The sequence below is a fragment of the Trichechus manatus genome, unplaced genomic scaffold, assembly GCF_000243295.1.
Source record: "Trichechus manatus latirostris isolate Lorelei unplaced genomic scaffold, TriManLat1.0 scaffold00098, whole genome shotgun sequence".
Lineage (NCBI taxonomy): Eukaryota > Metazoa > Chordata > Mammalia > Sirenia > Trichechidae > Trichechus > Trichechus manatus.
This window is the reverse complement of record NW_004444034.1, coordinates 10,305,070-10,326,007: the sequence shown is the minus strand read 5'-3', so window position 1 is coordinate 10,326,007 and position 20,938 is coordinate 10,305,070. Positions and strand designations below refer to the sequence as shown.

The 20,938-nt window shown below is 39.0% G+C and overlaps 1 protein-coding gene across 1 annotated transcript in view; it reads right to left on the bottom strand.

Annotated features, from left to right (window-relative positions):
• ROS1 (ROS proto-oncogene 1, receptor tyrosine kinase) overlaps positions 1-4,391 on the bottom strand; it is a 137,112-nt gene extending 132,721 nt beyond the window's left edge. Inside the window, 1 exon segment of the mRNA XM_004382746.3 lies at positions 4,269-4,391. Coding sequence (XP_004382803.1) covers positions 4,269-4,391 — 123 coding nt within the window.
• Positions 4,392-20,938: the final 16,547 nt, after the last annotated feature.

Genomic DNA, 20,938 nt, shown 5'->3' with positions numbered 1-20,938 from the left:
TGACATGTTGTGGGGTTGTTAACCAATGTCATAAAACAATATGTGTACTACCGTTTCATGAGAAACTATTTGTTCTGTAAGCTTTCACCTGAAGTACAATTAAAAAAAAAAAAAAATTGGGACAAAAAAAAAAAATTTAGCCTGATTACTTCTGGAGCCCTGGTGGTGCAGTGGTTAAGAGTTTGCTGCTAACTGAAAGGTCGGCAGTTCGAATCCACCAGCTGCTCCTGGGAAACCTTGTGGAGCAATTCTACTCTGTCATACAGAGTCGCTATGAGTTGGAATCAACTGAACGGCAATGGGTTTGATAATTTCTTCATATACATGTATATATATGTATGTACGTATGTATGCTGTAGGTGAAAGTTTACAGCACAAATTACTTTCTCATTCAAAAATTTGTACACACATTCTTCTGTGACATTGATTGCAATCCTGGCAATGTGTCAGCACCCTCCCCTTTTCCCTTTACACCCTGAGTTCTCCATGTCCATTCATCCAGTTTTTCTGTCCCTTCCTGCCTTCCCTCTTTGCTTTTGGGCAGGGGTTGTCCATTTGGTTTCATATTGAACTAAGAAGCATATTCCTCACATGTGTTATTGTTTGTTTTATAGGCCTAATCTTTGGCTGAAAGGTGGAGTCTGGGAGTGGCTTCCATTCTGAGTTAGCAGGGTGTCTGGGGGCCATAGTCTTGGGGGTTCCTCCCGTCTCTGTCAGACCATAAGTCTGGTCTTTTTTTGTGAATTTGAATTTTGTTCTACATTTTTCTCCCACTCTGTCCTGGACTCTCTGTTGTGATCCTTGTCAGAGCCGTGGATGGTGGTAGCCGGGCACCATCTAATTCTGGGCTCAGGCTGGTGGAGGCTGTGGTTCATGTGGTCCATAAGTCCTTTGGACTAATATTTTTCCTTGTGTCTTTGGTTTTCTTCATTCTGCTTTGCTCTGGGCGGGATGGGACAATAGATGTATCTTAGATGGCTGCTCACAAGCTTTTAAGACCACAGATGCTACTCATCACAGTAGGACGTAAAACATTTTCTTTATGAACTATGTTATATCAATTGACATAGATGTCCCCCAAGACCATGGTCCCCAGCCGTTGGCCCCAGTAAGCTGGTCCCCCAAGCTTCCTTATAGGAAGCTTCTATGACTTTGCCTTGGTCAAGTTGTGCTGACTTCCCCTGTATTGTGTATTATCTTTCCCTTCACCAAAGCTAACACTCGTCTACTTTCTAGTTAGTGATTTCCCCTCTCCACTCCTCCCCTTCCTCATCAAAGATTGTTTTTTTCTCTGTATAAACTTTTCTTGGGTTTTTATAATTGTGGTCTCATACATTATTTGTTCTTCTAAAATTTTTATGGGATGAAGTTTTGTTTTGTTTCTGGTATTTGTATAAAAATTGTATTTGTTAAATCCTCCCAGAAATTATTTGAATCTGGAGGTGCTATAGTGTTTCATTTTTATTCCAAATGGCTAGCTGCACCCCACCCCCAACGGTTTGAATTGCCATCTTTATCATATTCCAAACTCCCCTAGAGATTGTTTTTTCTGGACTGTGTTCTGTTTTATTGGTCTGTCTATTCTTACACCAATACAAGCTATCCTAATTTCTAGATATTTTGTAGACTTTTTGGATTTTTGGTTTGTAATTTTAGTTTTATTCCATTATCTATTTTTAAAGTTTTAACCTGATCTATAAGAAAGGTATTAATTTTGTACTTTATTTTTTTTTAACAGAACAAACTTCTGAACTTTATTGTTTCTAATAATCTTTTAGCTGATTCTTTTGGAACTTTGGATGCAGATCAAAAGAAAAAATGTATTGTTACCATCCTCTAATATTGTAAAAACCATAATATATCATATTTGCAAAAGTATTTAATTATTTAATGATAGAAACCTTGACTTTTCAATGTGTTGTAACCTCCTTGAAGGCAATGATCACACAATTCACTTATTTAGTATTCCCTATTGCATCTACCACAAAGCTGAACACACATACATGCTCAGGAGCATTAATCGAATCAAACTGATATTTCTAATGTAGCGCTTCTCAATGCTAGCTCCTCAGTTGCTGAGAGGTGTTACTCACAATAAGGTTGTGTTGCCAAGGAAGTTTGGAAAATTGTGATTAAACAAAGCCCTTAATAAGCTATTATGCCCTGTGGATCTGCAGGAAGAGGTTATAGCAAAAAGCATTTCTGTAAATTATTTGATCATGAATCTTTTTTTTCTTTTTTGTAAAGTATCTCTCAATACTAGTGTTCTGAAGAACGTTAACTATTTTTTGTCTTCTGCAGTACATGACGTATAGAATTTAAAAATATTAGATCAGCTAATACATGTAGATCCTTCAATTAATGTAAAACAGCCATGCTCAAGCACACAACTATGATTTGTGCATCTTTGGCAGCAATTCTAACATTCCTCTGAGCAAGAATCTTTTTGTTTCTTTTTAAAAAGAAGAAATGCTTCAATATCAAGACCCACCCAATGAAATCAAAGACGACCTTAACAGTAAATGTCCATGCTAAAAAGAATGACTCAGAAAAAATTTCAGAAGCTATAATAAACTTGGGCGCTTTACATGTGTTCCTCCTCAATCCATGGCTATGTTCAATTGTTTATTCACCTCGCTTTTGTCCCCCCAGCCTCTGCGTGGGAGACCCAGATGGACAACATTTATTACATTCATTGGTCAGGTTGGCAGACCATGTCTCTCTTGCAGTCGCCACCACATCAGCTGTGCCTTTCTCTGTAGGTGGTGAACGGAAGACAACTCAACAAAAGAACAAACTGTCTGCTCCTACTGCCAAACCCTGAAATCAAGGAGCCCACACAAAAAGATAAGATAAAAATAAAACTAAAGTAAAATGAAGATTGCAATATTGAAAACAACTAAAATTGATTTTGATAGTAAGGGAATTAAATTATGGTGGCACATTCATACGATGGAATACTCTAAACATACTAAAGATTCTGTTTCCAAAAAAACTGTAAGTGAATGGGGAAATGCTCGCATATAACGTTAAATGAAAGTGTTGGGTGCTGTGTGTAACAATATATACAAAGAAAGAAAATACTGAAAGAAAAATATAACCAAAGGTTAACAGTGGTGGAATTATAGCTTTTATCCCTTACTTTATACTGTTCTCTATTTTATAAATATTTTATAAATGTGTTTTCCTGTTATAATCAGAGAAAAATAAAATATTCTTTTGAAAAGACAATCTTTTATAGTTCTATTCTTTCATTTTTAAATCTGGATTACAACTGTAAGAAAATGAAAACATTAATGGCAATGAAGTCTTCAATAAAAATTTGTATAAATATCAAGCTTTTTTTTTTTTTTTTAAGTGCTATTACCCATCATAAGCCAAAGCAGCATTTTTAACTACAGGTTGTATTAAACCAAAAGAGTGTAACCCAAATAAATTTATTTTTTAATATACCACAGAATTCTATCACCGATAATTTAGCATAGTAATGAGTACTGTATTGAGTGCTTTCATTATTTTAAAAGTATAACTATAAATACTGTTGTATGCAAACTATCATGCTATTTCCTTTGTGTTTCAATAAGAAGAATGCATCTTTCCCTGGCTAGAGTATATTAAGTTTTCAAAGTTGACTTAGGGACTATTTTAAGCACAGCTAAATCACAGTAACTGAAAAGATGTCGTGCATGTATAGGAGGCATGACACCCAGAAATGAAAAACACCAATATCCATATAAAAAACTCATTACAGAAAAATTTTCAAATGCACAGATATAATAAAGAGATTTGCAAATAATTCTCACTTCTAAAATAAAATGTTGTTTTACATGGCACCTGTATCTGCTTCCTTGGTCATCCAATTCCTTATACAGCCCTCCATCCACAATATAAATGATACTCTTTGTCTGGAACTAGAAGGCATTACTCTGTGGCCAAACTTATTTCATGCTTCAAGACAAATATAAATGATTTTATAATAAATGAGTTAAAATTGAAATTTTTAAAAATCATGCCAAACTGATTTTGTTTCAGCCTCCTTTACCCAATCCCCACTCCCAAATAAAATATCTGTGAAAAGATAAAGAAATAAACAGCCTTGCCCTACCTTCTGCAATAAGTATTCCTAACTTATTTCAGAAAAAAATAATCTTTCTTGACTTGATACCATATCTCATAAGAAAACTCTCAAAGAAAATAATTCTGACAGTTATAACAACTTTACATGTTCTAGTTCCTGCAAAAATAAATATTAGAGTGGTGAAACTTACCAGATTAATTACACATGACTTGAGGCAGCCGTTTAAGACTGTACACTGTACCACAGAAATCCATATGCAGCCAACAGTTGCAAAATTGACAAGTTTCAGAATGAGCCAGTAAATGTCCTTCATCACTTCACCAATGGCGGAGTTTTAGATGGCCGTCCTTCTTGTTTTCTCCATTTCGCTACATGAATTCTTTGGGTTTCATCGCTTCCATTGAAAGAGTGGCTAGAAGATTTGTTTTTTGTTTTTTGTTTGACACACTAGAATATCTTTGCCTTTTAAAATAATAATTAGATCTTTTAATTTAGACCTTTTAGTCCAGCATAGCTATAACATTCATAAAACAGCTATTTCATAACTTAGCTTCCTTTGACTTCCGGGGAAGAAAGTCACTCACTGAGTAAAGGTTAGGTCTTAGAAGAGCACTTCACGTGGAAAGCAAACAAAGTAGGAAACGCGGATTGCATTTCAGCAAGAAGGTGACACGTGCACACTCTGAAACTGGAACCCTCTGGTGGATCATCCACTACTTCACTTCTTTGAGGCTGGCTCAACTATGCAGGAAATTGGGCTTTGACCATCTATGCTTTAGCAAACAGTAGCATGATCATAATAAAGAATTATCCAAAAAATAGAAGTGCCTAAATCAAGTGATGCAGCAGAGGGAAACAGAACCCTTTGAAGCCAAATACATATTTTAAAATTAAAGAACAAACAAAGCTGAAATTAGTAGACAAATACTCTGAGGGTGAGCTAAAGACAAGGAAGTTGGCTAGAGCACTCTCAGAACTTTACTACATATTAACTAAAATACTGCCTTATCAGGTCTATTGAGACAGCTGAAACTAGCCACCACAGAGACCTAAGACATGTACAAGTGCAGCTGTCTTAGAGAGGAAACATTGTACAGAATTTTCAATTAGCCTAGCATCAAGACAAAGTTAAGCTGAAACCTAAACAAAGAATTTGAAATCTGCAAGGTACAGAAGTGAATGTTCTAGATAGCTACTTTTGAGATCACTAAGGGTTAACTCTTTAAAGCCAGATAGTTTTGTGTTGTTCTTTTTGTGTGACAATCAAAAGTGTCAAATGAACTTCCTTGTCTTAAAAAAATAATGCCAAATGTAATTAACTTTTTCTAAAGACATAAGATTCTTATTATGAGCAACCCCTGAGGTTTGTTTTGAGCTGGACATCTTTCAGTAAATGTTGAAAAAAATCAGGTGCACGTCATAAAGATGAATGGATATTGACTTCAGCATTGACCCCTGTTGTTGTTAGCTACGGTGGAGTCGGCCCTGACTCATAGCAACCCATGTACAATGGGATAAGACTGCTGTGATCCATAGGGTTTCACTGGCTGGTTTTCAGATATAGATCACCAGGATTTTCTTCTTACTCTTTCTTAGTCTGGAAGCTCCACTGAAACTTGTTTAGCATCATAGTAACACGCAAGCCTCCACTGACAGACGAGTGGTAACTGTACTTGAGGTGCATTGGCTGGAAATTGGACCCAGGTCTCCCTCATGAAGGTGAGAATTCTACCCTTGAACCACCATTGCCCTCTGCATTGACCCCTAAAACTTGTTGTTGTTGTGTTTTTTTAATTCCCCGATGTTCACCTGCTTTTTGTTTATTTTTGTTATGTTAAGGAACATAGGTTAAAGAATATGCAGCTACCCAATTTCTTGGTCAGAGGAATGTGGCTATCTTTTTACAAAACACATTTTTGAATCAGAGAATGAAGTCCCTTGACCAAGGACTTTTCTCACCCCAACAAAATTTATCTTCTTCACTGTTGCTATTGGTGCCTTTTGTTATATTAGCACAAATAATATTTATAACTTTTACTTCACTTACAAAATGAACCCCCAAGGAAAACCAGTACCGTGGTTTAAACAGCCTGCCACAGCCACCATCTAGCATCCTAAGTTCAGGTATTGATTATTGGTGTGCTATCTCCAATCTCCGATCAAAAGGAGGGAAAGATTTAGGAAATAACATGGAAGCCATTATTCCCTGTCCTTGAGCATAGAGAATGTGACCCAGCTGGAGCTGCGCTCATAAGGACTCACAAGGACACATCAACTGGGCCCTAAGATATAAAGACAATAGCTAGGACAATCTTGGAAAACATCTTTTTGGGAACCTTTCAAATAAACAAATCATAAACAGCACAAAAGACCCACATACTTTACACTCTTATCTTTCTCTGTTAGCATTTGGTGAGTAGTAAGATTTGTTGGACCAGTGAAGACCCTCCTGATTGCCATTACTGAAACTTCTACCAATGATTATTAAGAAAGACAATTCAAAATGTAGAATCACGATGACTTAACAGTTTTTAGCCAATCTGTGAAAAGGTGAAGCTTTCAATGGTTTTGCCCATTTGTAATGTTAGTATATACTGATCATTCTGTAATGTCCCTTGGACTCAGGCAGATACGGCTCTAGTAGTATGCTTGCCCATTTTTCCACTTTTGTCTACTCTGTAATATTCTTTGGAATTGAGCAGACTTAGCTCTGGCAGCATGCCTGCCGTTTCTCACTTCTGCCTCTTTTGAATATATGCCAAATAAAACCTTTCTTTTAGCTTTCCTATTTAAAAAAAAAAAAAAATGAACCACCAAACACTTCCCTGAAAACTTAAGTACATTCTTATATCTCACTTGATCTAACTTTATTGATGGGGTGCGAAAAAGAAACATCCTTCTCATTTTAAGATTTTGTGCTAATTCTGGTTTTTGGGATTTAACCTGCACATAGATTTGCACTTGTGAAAAATGAAGTGTGTTCAAAGAACTTTTTGCAGTATTATTTGTATCACAAAAGGTTGGAAACAACCTAAAAGTTCAACAATATGATACTGGATCAGTAAGTTTACATACCCTTCCTTCTCCATGTGGTTTCTCCACAGGAACTTGTTTAGACTTCCTCAGCCTGATTGCTCTGTGGTTAAGAGCTGTGGCGGCTAACCAAAAGGTCAGCAGTTTGAATCCACCAGCCACTCCTTGGAAACCCTATGGGGCAGCTCTACTCTGTCCTGTAGGGTCGCTATGAGTTGGAATCAACTCAACGGCAACAGGTTTTTTTTGTTTTGTTTTGTTTTTCCACAGCACGATGGTCTCTGGCAATCCAACGGCTTACGTAGTAGCTTAGAACTTTGGTGAACGGGGTCCAGCTCACAAAGCAGAAGCTGTATTGTCTTTTATCATCCATCTTTAGAAATCACACAGTCACTTCTGCCACATTCTGTTGGTTACAAAACCAAAAACCAAACTTGTTGCTGTTGAGTCAATTCTGGCTTGTGGTAACCCTATAGGACAGGGTAGAACTGCCCCCTAAATTCAAATTTGTGCCCAGATTCAAGAATAGGAGAAATAGATCCTACCTCTTGATAAGGAAGTGGCCAGCTTCTAGAAGACAATGTAGGAGGGGAGAGATTGTTGTACTACTTTAAAAATCCAATTTTCCACTGTATAGGCAGTTGTCACTTTGCACGGTTCTGATATATGCACATTTCCATTACCACCATTCCATAAACTGCTGCGGCTGCTGCTGCTGTTGTTGTTGTTAGGTGCAATCGGGCTAATTCTCACTCGTAACAACCCAATGGCCCCCATGGGTTTTCTAGGTTATTATCTTTGTGGGAGCAGATCACCAGGTCTTTTCTCCCGTGGCTAGACATCCCTAAATTTTTATCTTCACAAATAATCTGCTTCTTAATATCTGGTTCCCATGCACTAGCTGCTGGCTGAAGTTTCTCTGGTCAGATCCACTGGCCTCCAAGAGGAGTATCTGTGATCCATGTCTGGTACCCCAACAATTTGTCCTGACCCTGCTGTCCATAGATTTAGGACTATCTACCACCATTCTACAGGGTCGCTATGAGTTGTAATCAACTCAACTCAACAGGTTTGGTTTGGTTTTGGACCACCATTCTAAGGAGCCCTGGTGGTGCAGTGGTTAAAGTGCTGAGCTGTTAACTGAAAGGTCAGTGGTTTGAACCCACCCAGCGCTCTGTGGGAGAAAGCTGTGGCAGTCTGATTCCATAAAGATTTATAGCCTTGGAAACCCTATCCAGCAGTTCTACTGTGTCCTATGAGTCAGAATCAACTGACGGCAATGGGTTTTAAGGACCACCAGTCTTTTCAGGGACCCAGTGTCTTCTTAACTCCTGTTCCTAACAAAAGCACTGCTTTTTATTTGTTAACTCTCTCAAGTATTTGCATTTTTGAGCCTTTTAGATCTAATTATAAGCTAAAAGACACTGTGTTTTAATAGAAGCTGTTTTCCAGAAATTGAGACCAGATATTGGATGACCACTTAAACATTTTACCTAAAGCTAACTTGAAGGGAAACCTCTTTATTAGTCGTGAAAAGAAGTTTTCAAAAAGGAAGTCAAGATTTCCTCTTCCCCCAGCCTCCAGAATACAAGAGCCAGAGTTTACAACAGGGTTTTCCACTGTGCTCCTTCCCCAAAAGTGCCCCCAACTGTGTTCTTAATGCAGTTTCTCTACTCTCAAGATGCTGTCACCCAGGAATCCTGCAGTCTCCCACAGCACCACCAGTGACCTTGTAGATCACCTCCTACCCCTACTGCCAGAATTGCTGCTTTTTCAAACCCACACTATGGGCATGGAATACGTTGTTGTTCACTGCTGTCTAGTCTGCCTGACTCCTGATGACCTCAAGCACAACGGAATGAAATCCTGCCTCTTTTTATCCATAGGGTTTTCATTGGCTAATTTTCGGAAGGATTGCATGTTGCTATAATGCTGAACAAGTTTCAGCGGAGTTTTCAGACTAAATGGTCTAGGAAGAAAGGGCATGAAATAAAGAGACAGAAAAAAATAAAACAACGGCCCAAGGACCTTCTAATGGGCAAAAAGGGCAAAGAGAGCACTGATGGGATCTTCAGTGGGAGAGCAGGTAGTCTCGAACAAGAAATAGGAGCAGGTCAAGGAGGTAGAAAGTTTGACCAGTGAGAATCAAGCTCCAGAACTTAGGTCTTTTTATATAGTCGCAAACTTTAAGAGCTGTGTAATCATAATCAGAATTATTAAGTAGTGAGTATTTAGTAAAAACACAATAATGGCCTTATTACAGATACTGAGAAGACAATGAAAAGGAAAAAATAAATAAAGGAAATTCTACTAATTACTAACTACATCATTTATGATCGTTTCCATTTGTAACTGATTACTTTGAGCACAAACCCAATTAGGTTCGAATCTTGGCCTCTGACTTTTAAAATGGGCTTCCAAGGGTACATCAGAGTTCATCTAGGAACGAAAAGAATGCGAATCCTTCTGATTTCTTTGTTTCAAAAATTATTACACTGGTAAAGTGAGGTTCTTGGCCAATCAGGAAATACTTCTTGGGCGTTAACATGTATGCTATTGTTGTTAGGTGCCATTGAGTCAGTTCCAACTCATAGCAACCCTATGTACAACAGAATGAAACACTGCGCAGTCCTGTGCCATCCTCACAATCATTGCTATGTTTGAGCGCATTGTTGCAGTCACTGTGCCAATGCATCTCCTTGAGGGTCTTTCTCTTCTTTGCTGACCCTCTACTTTACCAACCATGATGTCCTTCTCCAGGGACTGGGCCCTCCTGATAACATATCCAAAGTACTTGAGACAAAGTCTAGCCATCCTCTCTTCTGAGGAGCATTCTGGCTGTACTGCTTCCAAGACAGATTGTTCATTCTTCTGGCAATCCATGGTATATTCAATATTCTTCATCAACACCATAGCTCAACGGCATCAAGTCTTCTTCACTCTTCCTTATTCATTGTCCAGCTTTCACATGCGTATGAGACGATTGAAAATACCATAGCTTGGGTCAGGTGCACCTTAGTCTCCAAGGTGACATCTTTGCTTTTTAACACTTTAAAGAGGTCTTTTGCAGATTTCCCCGATGCAATACATCATTTGATTTCTTGACTGCTGCTTCCATGGGTGTTGATTGTGGATCCAAGTAAAATGAAATCCTTAACAATGTCAATCTTTTCTCCATTTATCATGATGTTGCTTATTGGTCCAGTTGTGAAGACTTTTGTTTTCATTATGTTGAGGTGTAATCCATACTGAAGCCTGTAGTCTTTGATCTTCATCAGTAAGTGCTTCAAGTCCTCTTCACTTTCAGTAAGCAAGGTTGTGTCATCTGCATATCAAAGGCTACTAATTAGTCTTCTTCCAGTCCTGATTCTTCTTCATATAGTTCAGCTTCTCAGATTATTTGTTCAGCATACAGATTGAATAAGTATGGTGAAAGGATATAACCCTGATGGACACCTTTCCTGATTTCAAACCACTCAGTATCCCTTCATTCTTTTGGTCTATGTATAGGTTCCTCATGAGCACAATAAAATGTTCTGGAATTCCCATTCTTTGTAATGTTTTGCATAATTTGTTATGATCTCCACAGCTGAATGCCCTTGCATAGTCAATAAAACACTGGCAAACATCTTTCTGGTATTTTCTGCTTTCAGCCAAGATCCATCTGACATCAGCAATGATATCCCTTGTTCTATGTCCTCTTCTGAATCAAACTTGAATTTCTGGCAGTTCCCTGTTGATGTACTACTGCAAACTGCTTTTGAATGATCTTCAGAAAAATTTTACTTGTGTATGATATTGTTCAATAACTTCCACATTCTACTGGATCACTTTTCTTTGAAATGGGCACAAATATGGGCAGCCAGCTTCTCCATCATCTCTTTCTACAGATGTAGTCGATTTGATTCCTGGTATTCCATCCAGTGAGGCCCATGTGTATAGTCACCATTTACGTTGTTGAAAAAGGTATTTGCAATGAAGAGGTCGTTGGTCTTGCAAAGTTCTATCATTCAAACTCTGGCTTTGTTTATATCACCAAGGCCATATTTTCCAACTACTGACCCTTCTTTGTTTCCAACTTTTGCATTCCAATCACCAGTAATTATCAGTGCACCTTGATTGCATGTTTGATCAATTTCAGACTACAGAAGTTGGTAAGAGTCTTCAGTTTCTTCATCATTGGCACTAGTGGTTAGTGCGTGAATTTGAATAATAGTCATATTAACTGGTCTTCCTTGTAGGCATATGGATATTTATCATACCACTGACAGCACTGTACTTCAGGATAGATCTCGAAATGTTCTTTCTGATGATGAATGTGATGCCATTCCCCTCCAATTTGTCATTCCCAGCATAGTAGACCATATGATTGTCTGATTCAAAATGGCAATACCAGTCCATTTCAGCTCACTAATGCCTAGGATGTTGATCTTTATGCGTTCCATTTCATTTTTGACGACTTCCAATTCTCCTAGATTCATACTTTGCACTGTCCACATTCTGATTATTAATGGATGTTTGCAGCTGTTTCTCCTATTTTGAGTCATACAACATTAGCAAATGAAGGCCCTGAAAGCTTTACTTCATCCAGGTTTTGGCAAAGCTTTCTCTCTTTCTCTTTCTCTTGATTCTGCATTTGTCTCAACATTGTCTGACCTCTGGTTCTTTGGACATAAGAAGTCTTCAGCCTGTCACATGACCTGCAGATTTTGGGTTCATCAGCCCATGCAACCATGTAAGTCAGTAGAAGCCTCCAGCCTGCCACCTGACCCATGTATTTGGGACTTGTCCACCTCCACAATTACATGAGCCATTTCCTTGAAATAAACCTCTCTATATATATTTATAAGGAGCCCTAGTGGCTGAGTGATTAAAGCGATTGACTGGTAATTAAAAGGTCGACAGTTCGAAACCACCAGCTGCTCCACAGGAGAAAGACGTGGCAGTCTGCTTCCACAGAGGTTTATAGCCTTGGAAACCCTATGGGGTCACTGTGAGTCAGAATCAACTTGACAGCAGTGGGTTTGGTTTTATATATATTTATATTTAAAAAAGGAACACTGGTGGTGCAATGGTTAAGTGCTCAGCTGCTAAATGAAAGATCTTCAGTTAAAATTCACTAGCTCTCTCATGGAGGAAAGATGTGGCAGTCTGCTTCCATAAAGATTACAGCCTTGGAAACCCTATGGGGCAGTTCTACTCTGTCCTGTAGGGTCGCAATGAATCAGAATCAACTCAAGGGCAACGGGTGTGGTTTTTTGGCTTGATTTATATGTTTACATATATGCTTCACTGGTTTTGCTCCTCTAAAGAATCCAGCCTAAGACGTACCCATGGTGGTATGTCTCTCATGTTGGACTGGTTTCATCAGAGCCTCCAGACTAAGACTAGAAAGGAAGAACTGGTGATCTACTTCCAAAAACTAGCCAGTGAAAACCCTATGGGTCACAACACAGTATTTTTCAATGTAGTACTGGAAGACGAGTCCCCTAGGTTTGAAGGCATTAAAAAATGTACTGTGCCCGCAGTAATGGACTCAAGCATACCAGCGATAGTAAGGATGGTGCAAACCAAAACCAAACCCATTGTTGTCAAGTCGATTCCAACTCATAGCAACCCTACGGGACAGAGTAGAACTTCCCCATAGGGTTTCTAGGGAGTGGCTGGTGGATTCAAACTGCCAACCTTTTGGTTAGGAGCCAAGCTCTTAACCAATATGCCACCAGGGCTACGAGGACGGTGCGGAATCTGGCAATTTTTTATTCTGTTGTGCATGGAGTCACCATGGGTTGGAGCTGACTTGGCAGCTACTAACAACAACAATTTTAACTATAGTAATAGTATGCAATCCTTATATAATTTTAAAGAGTCCTGGTGGCACAGCTGTTAACTGCTCAGCTAAAAGGTTGGTGGTTCAAACACGCCCAGTGGCTCCGTGGAAGAAAGACCTGATGATCTGCTTCCATAAAGATTATAGCCTAGAAATCCCTATGGGCAGTTCTGCTCTGTCACGTGGGATTGCTGAGTTGAAAATGGACTCAGTGCCACCCAATAACAATACAATTTTGTTCATTATTAAGTGAGAAATAAAACTAACATTTTAATTGGAACAGAAAACTAGTCTTCGCCAATAACGTTATCTACTCACAAACTAAAAACATTTACACTCCCATTGTTTTCTTTAGCTGTTTATGTTTAAGGAAAATTTCTCAATATCGCTCACATACTTTCAATGAGAACATTTTGACCACTTACAAGTAAAGGCCACATGTGAGAACAAAGTGCTTTATTTTAAAAAGTTATTGAGCTATTGTTATGACGGAAGTACTGTTTAAACTCATAGAACAGGAAGAACTAGGAAATCATGAGTTCAGATTGTGCAAGGATATGTATTTCTTTATTCAATTACTTGATCTGCATTTGCAAATATTGCAGCATAAATTTTAGATAAGTTTCCAATTGTATCCTTCAATAAAAAGAACACTTAGAACACAAAATGGTTGCAAAATCACTCTAAAATAGAACAATATATTTACTTTGCTGTTTCAAAGACTGTGCTTGGAGAAGCAGCTTAACTCAAGCCCCAAGCTTTGGAACATTATCAGAAGAACATCCAGAAAGCGCAGCTCAGTGCAGCAGCAACAATGTTACATTAACATTAAACTGCCTTTAGCCAGGTAATGTTTTAAGTTGGTCACCAATATTCATCTATTTGGACTGGAATATCTAATTAGAATTGCCCTGCTTCTTTAAAAGTGGAAATATATTTAATGTATCACTATCAATTTAAAGCTGAGGGAAAAAAAATACCAATAATCAAACATAAGAGGGAAACAATCCCTGAAGTAGAGGAGATCGCATTTCAATTGTTGCTATAACTAATCATTTCCCAGTTTTTGGATTTGAATAAAGTTCTTGGGGATAATGGCAATGTATTAAATATAGTATTATCAGCTTCCAGACTAAGACAAACTAGGAAGAAAGGCCTGGAGATCTACTTTTGAAAATCAGCCAATAAAAACCCTATGTATCACAATGGTCCAAGCTCTTTGTACATGGGGTTACCATGAGTCAAGGGGTCAACACAACAGCAGCTAATAACAACATTATCAGCTATAATAGTAAGATAAATAAATATTCACATTGTACTAGCTATTTCACAGACTATATGAAACATACTGCCTACACTTCAAAGGACTTACCAAATCAGAACTCTAATACTGAGCACGGTATAGGCAGTACACTAAACTTTGGTTTGTTGGAAACAAAAGGTGTCTTTATGGAAGCAAATTGGGCTTTCCTATCTACATAAAAACATGTCATTAGTTTAACTAATCTGACTATTCTTTCCTGACCTCTAGAATTGTGAAAAGTTGATCCAACTAGATCATATTAACATGGGTGAAATAACTGGCTTCAATAATCTAGTTAATGATGAAGACCAGCATGTTTATGGGATCACTGCACTATGTATTCTTATATCTTCTCCCTGGTAGTTTCTCAGAGGAAGAAGGAAAAGGTAGTTTCTGCAGAGGAAAATTAACGAGTTAAGTGGGATGACGTCTCTACAAACTGCTCAAGAATCTGGTCGGTGTCCAGCAATGCAAATATCTGGCATTGGGCTTTGAGTTCCTAGCTTTGAGCTGCTGATGAGCTCAAATTTTCTTTGTTATCTCCAATTTTGCCCTTAAAATTCATGCGAATTGAGCATTTTACTCCATACCATGATTATTTTAATATAAAAATCCATGAAAAATTTGATTAACATTGGACCCACCCACTTCCAGACTTCTTTAAGTGAGGTGTTTGTGTTGTTTAAGATATTTTCAGATTATTGTTCTGTTACCTAGTCAAGAGCATCTTCATTGATACACTATAATAAAAACAAGAATAAAAAATGTTAACAACTAAAGATGAGGCTTATTCATGCATTTATTTAATAAACATTTATTGAGAAGTTATTAGGTTGAATCATGAGGAATTGCATTTTTAAGTAAAAATATTGGCAATGTCATATGAACTTATTAGCATGTAGTAGGTGCACCTTGTATATAGTAGGTTGTATGCTCTATCTGCATTGCACACACAGACAGACTGTGCCTCAAACTTCTAGACAGCCAATAGACTGCTAGGAATGAGACACATATACTCACTGGCATCAACCATTCTATGGGTGCTACGTTCATCTGTGACAGAGCCGGGCATATAAGACACACAGTGTTAGCAAAGTGAAAGCTATTATTATTTTCTATAAAAAGCAAACAGTAAATAATAACAACAAATTTCCAAAGGAGAACAACTTACCCTTCCCCAGATTATCCATGTCCATTCTTATGTCGCTGGGCAGGCACGCTGTGGTTCAGGTCAGATGCTGTGTTCACATCACTGCTGCCTCCGGCTACCAGCATGCTGGTTAGGGGGCCTGCACAGCTCCTGAGGCTTCTGCTCTACTGCTAGGCCTCGCTGGGCCTTGCCTCACTGGGCTGAGCCTCTGCTGGGCCCTTCTAAGCCTCTGTTGCCAGCTCCTACTCCACTACTCAGGGGCTCTCTTGCCACCACGCTACCCCCAGCACAGGGCACACTCAGGCCTCTCTTGCTCTTTTAGCTCCACTAGAAAGCCACCTGTCCAGAAGCATCTGGCTCCACCCTGCTGTAGGAAGACCCCTGCACAAGATCCTCAGAGACTACCCCTACACAGAATGCACTCAGGAATCTACCCTGCATAGGCGAGTGTTATACCACAGCCTGCTCATTACGTGGGCCAGCGATCCCACCGTCACTGTCTCTTGACATCTTGTGCCATCTTCAGTGTTTGTTCTTTCTTCTGGGTCTAGGAGGTTCTCAGAGAAAGGACCCTGGATCCTTGGTCCAAAGGACGCACTCTGCTCCAGGCTCTTCTTCTTGATGGTAGTGAGGTCCCCTGAACCTCTAAGGGTTTGACCCTTATATAAGCAAACTCCTGGTCCATTTTAAGGCATGGCCTTCCTAACAAGACTACACAAAGTGACCAATCCCCTCAGTGGACTTTAAGTCACTCAATTTGCATAGTAAACTGACCAATCCTTTGCAAGACTGTGGCCTACCCAATCATTTTGGGAAGTTAGAAGACCATGGCTAGAAAAGCCATATAAAAGCAACTCACTACACCACGTAAGCACTCCAAAAATGTTTATGGATGATGAGTATGGGTATCAAATGGGAAAAGTTTTAATGTCAAAAAATCAAAATAGGGAATTTATATTTTTCTGGTAGCTTATTCCACCAACATACAAAGGATAGGTTTTAATTAAGCCTCAGGATCACAGGGCTGCTGCATGCTAGTAACAGATAAATTGCACAGTCCCTGGCCAAACTGACTATGTGTTCCAATATTATATGTAGTGTGGATGATACAAAGCAAATCAGATACTCCTGTCATTTTGTTCTTTTTCAGTTGTTTTTATATCTCCCTTGAATTCTCATGGAAGTATTCACTCTAAAACCCTTGTTTGCTTTTTCAACGGAATTTCTCAATAGCTAATCCACCATAAGCCATTTATTTCAGGTGTTACAAGACAAGACAACTATGGCCTCTTCCTCCCTGCAACTTTATCTTGAATCTGTACTTTCATCTATTCCTCTGGAAAATAGATAGTCAGAAATTCCCAAGGGAATAAGAGGCCCTGTAAATGAATCTCAAACCACTCAGCTGTGAGGGCTGTGGTAAGATGGCTGCTTCCTCATTCATTAGTACAAGCACTGCCTTCAGCACAAGTAGAAACTGTATCTAGAGGAAGAGGTGCAAAATTATTTACACTCACAAGACTTGGTTTTCTCAGACTTTAGACCCTCCATTTTCTTTGGACCTTACTGTAGTGCTTAGAAATGTAAGCACGGCAGCCTACTGAGTTTAATTCTATATCAACACAGTGTAAAAAATCAATTGTTCCCTAGCTTAAAACACAACAGTGCCTTCTCGTTTTCCTTAGTACAATATCTAAAATCCCTAAAATTGAGGTGGTTTACAAGGTTCTCCCCAGCCTGCATGCTCAGCCTTTCTCTCTCTGCTCTTCTTCTCCTATGTCCCAGCCAGCTGAAACTCCTTCTGGTTCCTCCCCTCCTCAATGGGCCTTCTCACCTCCATTCCCTTGGACTGGAAGACTCCTCCAGTTGACTCATTCCTATCCTTCCCTCACACATGTCAGTTCTCCTCGTACACTAACCTGCAAGACTAGGTTTGGCTTCTTCATTGTATGGTTCCGTGGCTCCTTGCATGCTCCTTTTGCTAATAGTTGTCGCATTTGCTATTATTTGTTGACTGTAACATCCATCTCTCTTTAATTATTTGGTTAAAGCACGTATTCCACACTAGATTGTAAACTGTTGGGAGCAGGAGAGCTATCACTGCTGATTCCTTGAACTAATTAGTTCCTTGGCTAATAAATTCATATGAAACCGCCAATGTTCAAACATCTGTTACCTATAAAAAAAAATAAGTTGCATATGATTCAACCTAATAGCTACTCGATACAAATTAATTAAATAAATACATGAACAGGCCATTTTTGGTGGCTCTAGGCTTTCTGTTTGTGGGTGGGAGGTGTGAGTGTGAGAATAGCTATTGGTGTTAACTCATTAAAAGAAGTCCTTAGGTTATGCTAATTTTTTATTTTATTAGTTTTCAAAGATATTTCTTTTAGAAATAATAAATATCTGGAAAAAATTCCAAAAATGGGCCCTATTTGAAATACAAATTCAGCAGTTTCCCTCTGCCACTTTAATCGGGTCAATTCTCTGCTTTGAATTTTCTTCATTATCTGTAAGGCTTGGTTCAAACAGTTAATTCTCAAGCTCCCTGAACCCCTTGCAAGTGAGTTCTGCATGATTTCCTTCTGACTTCATGGAAGGAGGTACCAGGGCCAGATCTAGAGTTTACACTGCCACCCTCAGACCCACTTGGAGCATCAGGATGGACAGTGGTGGCCAGAAGCCCTTGCTCTTTTGCCCTTTTGTAATGGATTTACCTGTTTAAAACTGCCCCTGGTTCTCACACTCTGGAGCTTATTTTCAAAAATGCCCGTCACAATTCCCCTAGTATTTATAACTCCACTAAACTCCTCTGACTTAAGCACAACACAAAAATTAGTGGTACAGTGATGCTAAGTCTGAATTATCTGAGTTAAGGTCATTCTTAGGCACTTAAAGAACATTCAGTTTTATTCCTCCCATAAATTCACCACCTTAGAGACTTTGGATGTGGGGAATGTTGAGGGAGGAAAACATCCAGGGGAATGGGAAAAGGCTGAGACACGGGAGATGACAAATACTGCATAGAATTCTGTCCCCACCCTAAAGGCTCATCGTTATAAATTCAGCTGCTTGTCTCAGAGAAGCATTCAACAGGTATGTCCTTGTGCCAGCTCTGTGATAGTCGACACTGGCTTCCTGGCTCAAGAAGCCTAAGTTTAGTGAAGCAAGGTGTCTTAGTTATCTAGTGCTGCTATAACAGAAATACTACAAGTGGATGGCTTTAACAAACAGAAATGTATTCTCTCACAGTCTAGGAGGCTAGAAGTTCAAACTCAGGGCACCAGCTCCCAGGGAAGGCTTTCTCTCTCTGTCGGTTCTAGGGGAAGTTCTTTGTCATCAATCTTCCCCTGGTCTACGAGCTTCTCATTGCAGGGACCCCACATCCAAATGACACGCTCCGCTCCTAGCACTCCTTTCTTGGTGATATAAATTCCCTTCCCTCTCTGCTGTTTTATATCTCTTTTATATTCTCTCTTTTATATCTCAAAAGAAATTGACTCAAGATACATCCTAATCCTGCCTCATTAACATAACAGCCTCTAATCCTGCCTCACTAACATCATAGAGGTTAGGATTTACAACACATAGGATAATCACATGAGGTTACAAAATGATGGACAACCACACAATACTGGGAATCATGGCCTAGACAAGTTGACACACATTTTGGGGGGACACAATTCAATCCATTTACCCAAGGTAAGGAAGAAGAGGTGAGATGATGATATTGAAGAAAATAGGAACAAGCCCAAAGAAGGCAACTGAAACAGCTTGTCACTAAAACTTAAAACTTTTGCTAATTGCCCATGTTTTGGAGTACTACGGACAATATTACATTTTAAATACGGGGTGAAAGATAGTGATATAAGTCATAGAATAATACCTAGTAGCTGGCCAGAAGAAAACAAAGATGAAAGAAGAAAAAATGATGTAGGAAGGAGGAGCAGGTCCTTCAGGAAGATTTATGAGAACATCACACCCTGTCCATCACCAGGCACTGAAGCCTTATGAGCTTCTTGAGGTCCAGGGCACCCCAGCCCTGACTCTGCTGAGAGTTTGAGGTGGAACGCTCTCCTAGTAGCAATCTACTGATTTGAATTTCTGATAAATGGCACCCCCTAGGAGTCAATGCAAATTAAAGTGGTTGCTTTTGAGCCCACTTCCCTGAGGGTTGTTGTTGTATATCAAATATGTTGACTTGTCATATTTTTACAAAAGAGAAAAAATTAGAAGGAAATTTACAGTCAATGATATTTAAACCTGTTGCCATTGAGTAGATTCAAATTTGTACTGACCCTATAGGGCAGAGGAGAACAGCCCCATACAGTTTCTTAGGCTACTGTAATCTTTATGGGAGCAGATTGTCAGGTTGTAGAAGGGGAATCCAGCTTTCAAAGAGATGTTGTACTAGGATTATGTTTTCTCAACTTAAGAATTTTAATATACTTGAGTGTCAGGATTGATTGTAAAGCATGTAAAAGTAATTTATTTCTAAAAATAACGTATGGAAGTTAGAGAATGATTAATGAAAAAATAGAGAAGATTTGAGACCATCTTTATAATGTCTGTCTTAGGCTGAATTCTTTAGAGAAGCAAAACCAGTGAAGTGTATAGAGAGAGAGAAAGAGAGAGAGAGATTTATCTCAAGGAAATGGCTCATGCAGTTGTAGAGGCTGGCCAGTCCCAAGTCCATGGGTCAGGATTCTGGCTGAAGGCTTCTCCTGACTCACATAGCTGCAGGAGCTGACAAACTCCAAATCAGCAGGTAAGAGAGAAGACTGCTGGCTCACAGGCTGCAGAAGCTGACGAATCCCAAGATCAGTAAGCAATACAGCCGGCCACTGGCTCAAGTTCCAAGAACCAGAGGTCAGATGATGATGAGCTGGATGCAGGATATGGAGCAAGCAAGCAAGCTTTGCCAGAACATCCAGTCTGTATATATATATATATATTATATAATATATATATATATATATAATATTATACATATATATATATGTATAATGCAGGTCACACCCTCAAGGATACTCCCCTTACAACTGATTGGTTGATCTGGTCAGATCACGTCATGGAGGATGACTACATCATTACATAACTGCCAAATTACATCACTACATAAATGCCAAATTATATTATTACATAACTGCCAAACTACATCATTACACAACTGCCAAACCACTGAGAATCATGGCCCAGCCAAGTTGACATACAACCTTAACCGTCACAATGTTCCTCTCATTCACCTACATTTTGATATCCTTTCTTAAGTGGAGGGAAAGGGGTGAAATTACATTCCATGAAATGTCAAGGGCGTATATAAACCAAACCAAACCCATTGCTGTTGAGTCAATTCCAACTCATAGAGACGCTGTAGGACAGAGTAGAACTGCACCATAGGGTTTCCAACGAATGGCTGGTGGATTCAAACTGCCAACCGTTTGGTTAGCAGCCAAGCTCTTAACCACTGAGCCACCAGGGCTCCTAAGGGCATATATAGTACTTGAAAATGTGACCTGTTCTGTGATGTTTTGTTTTCGT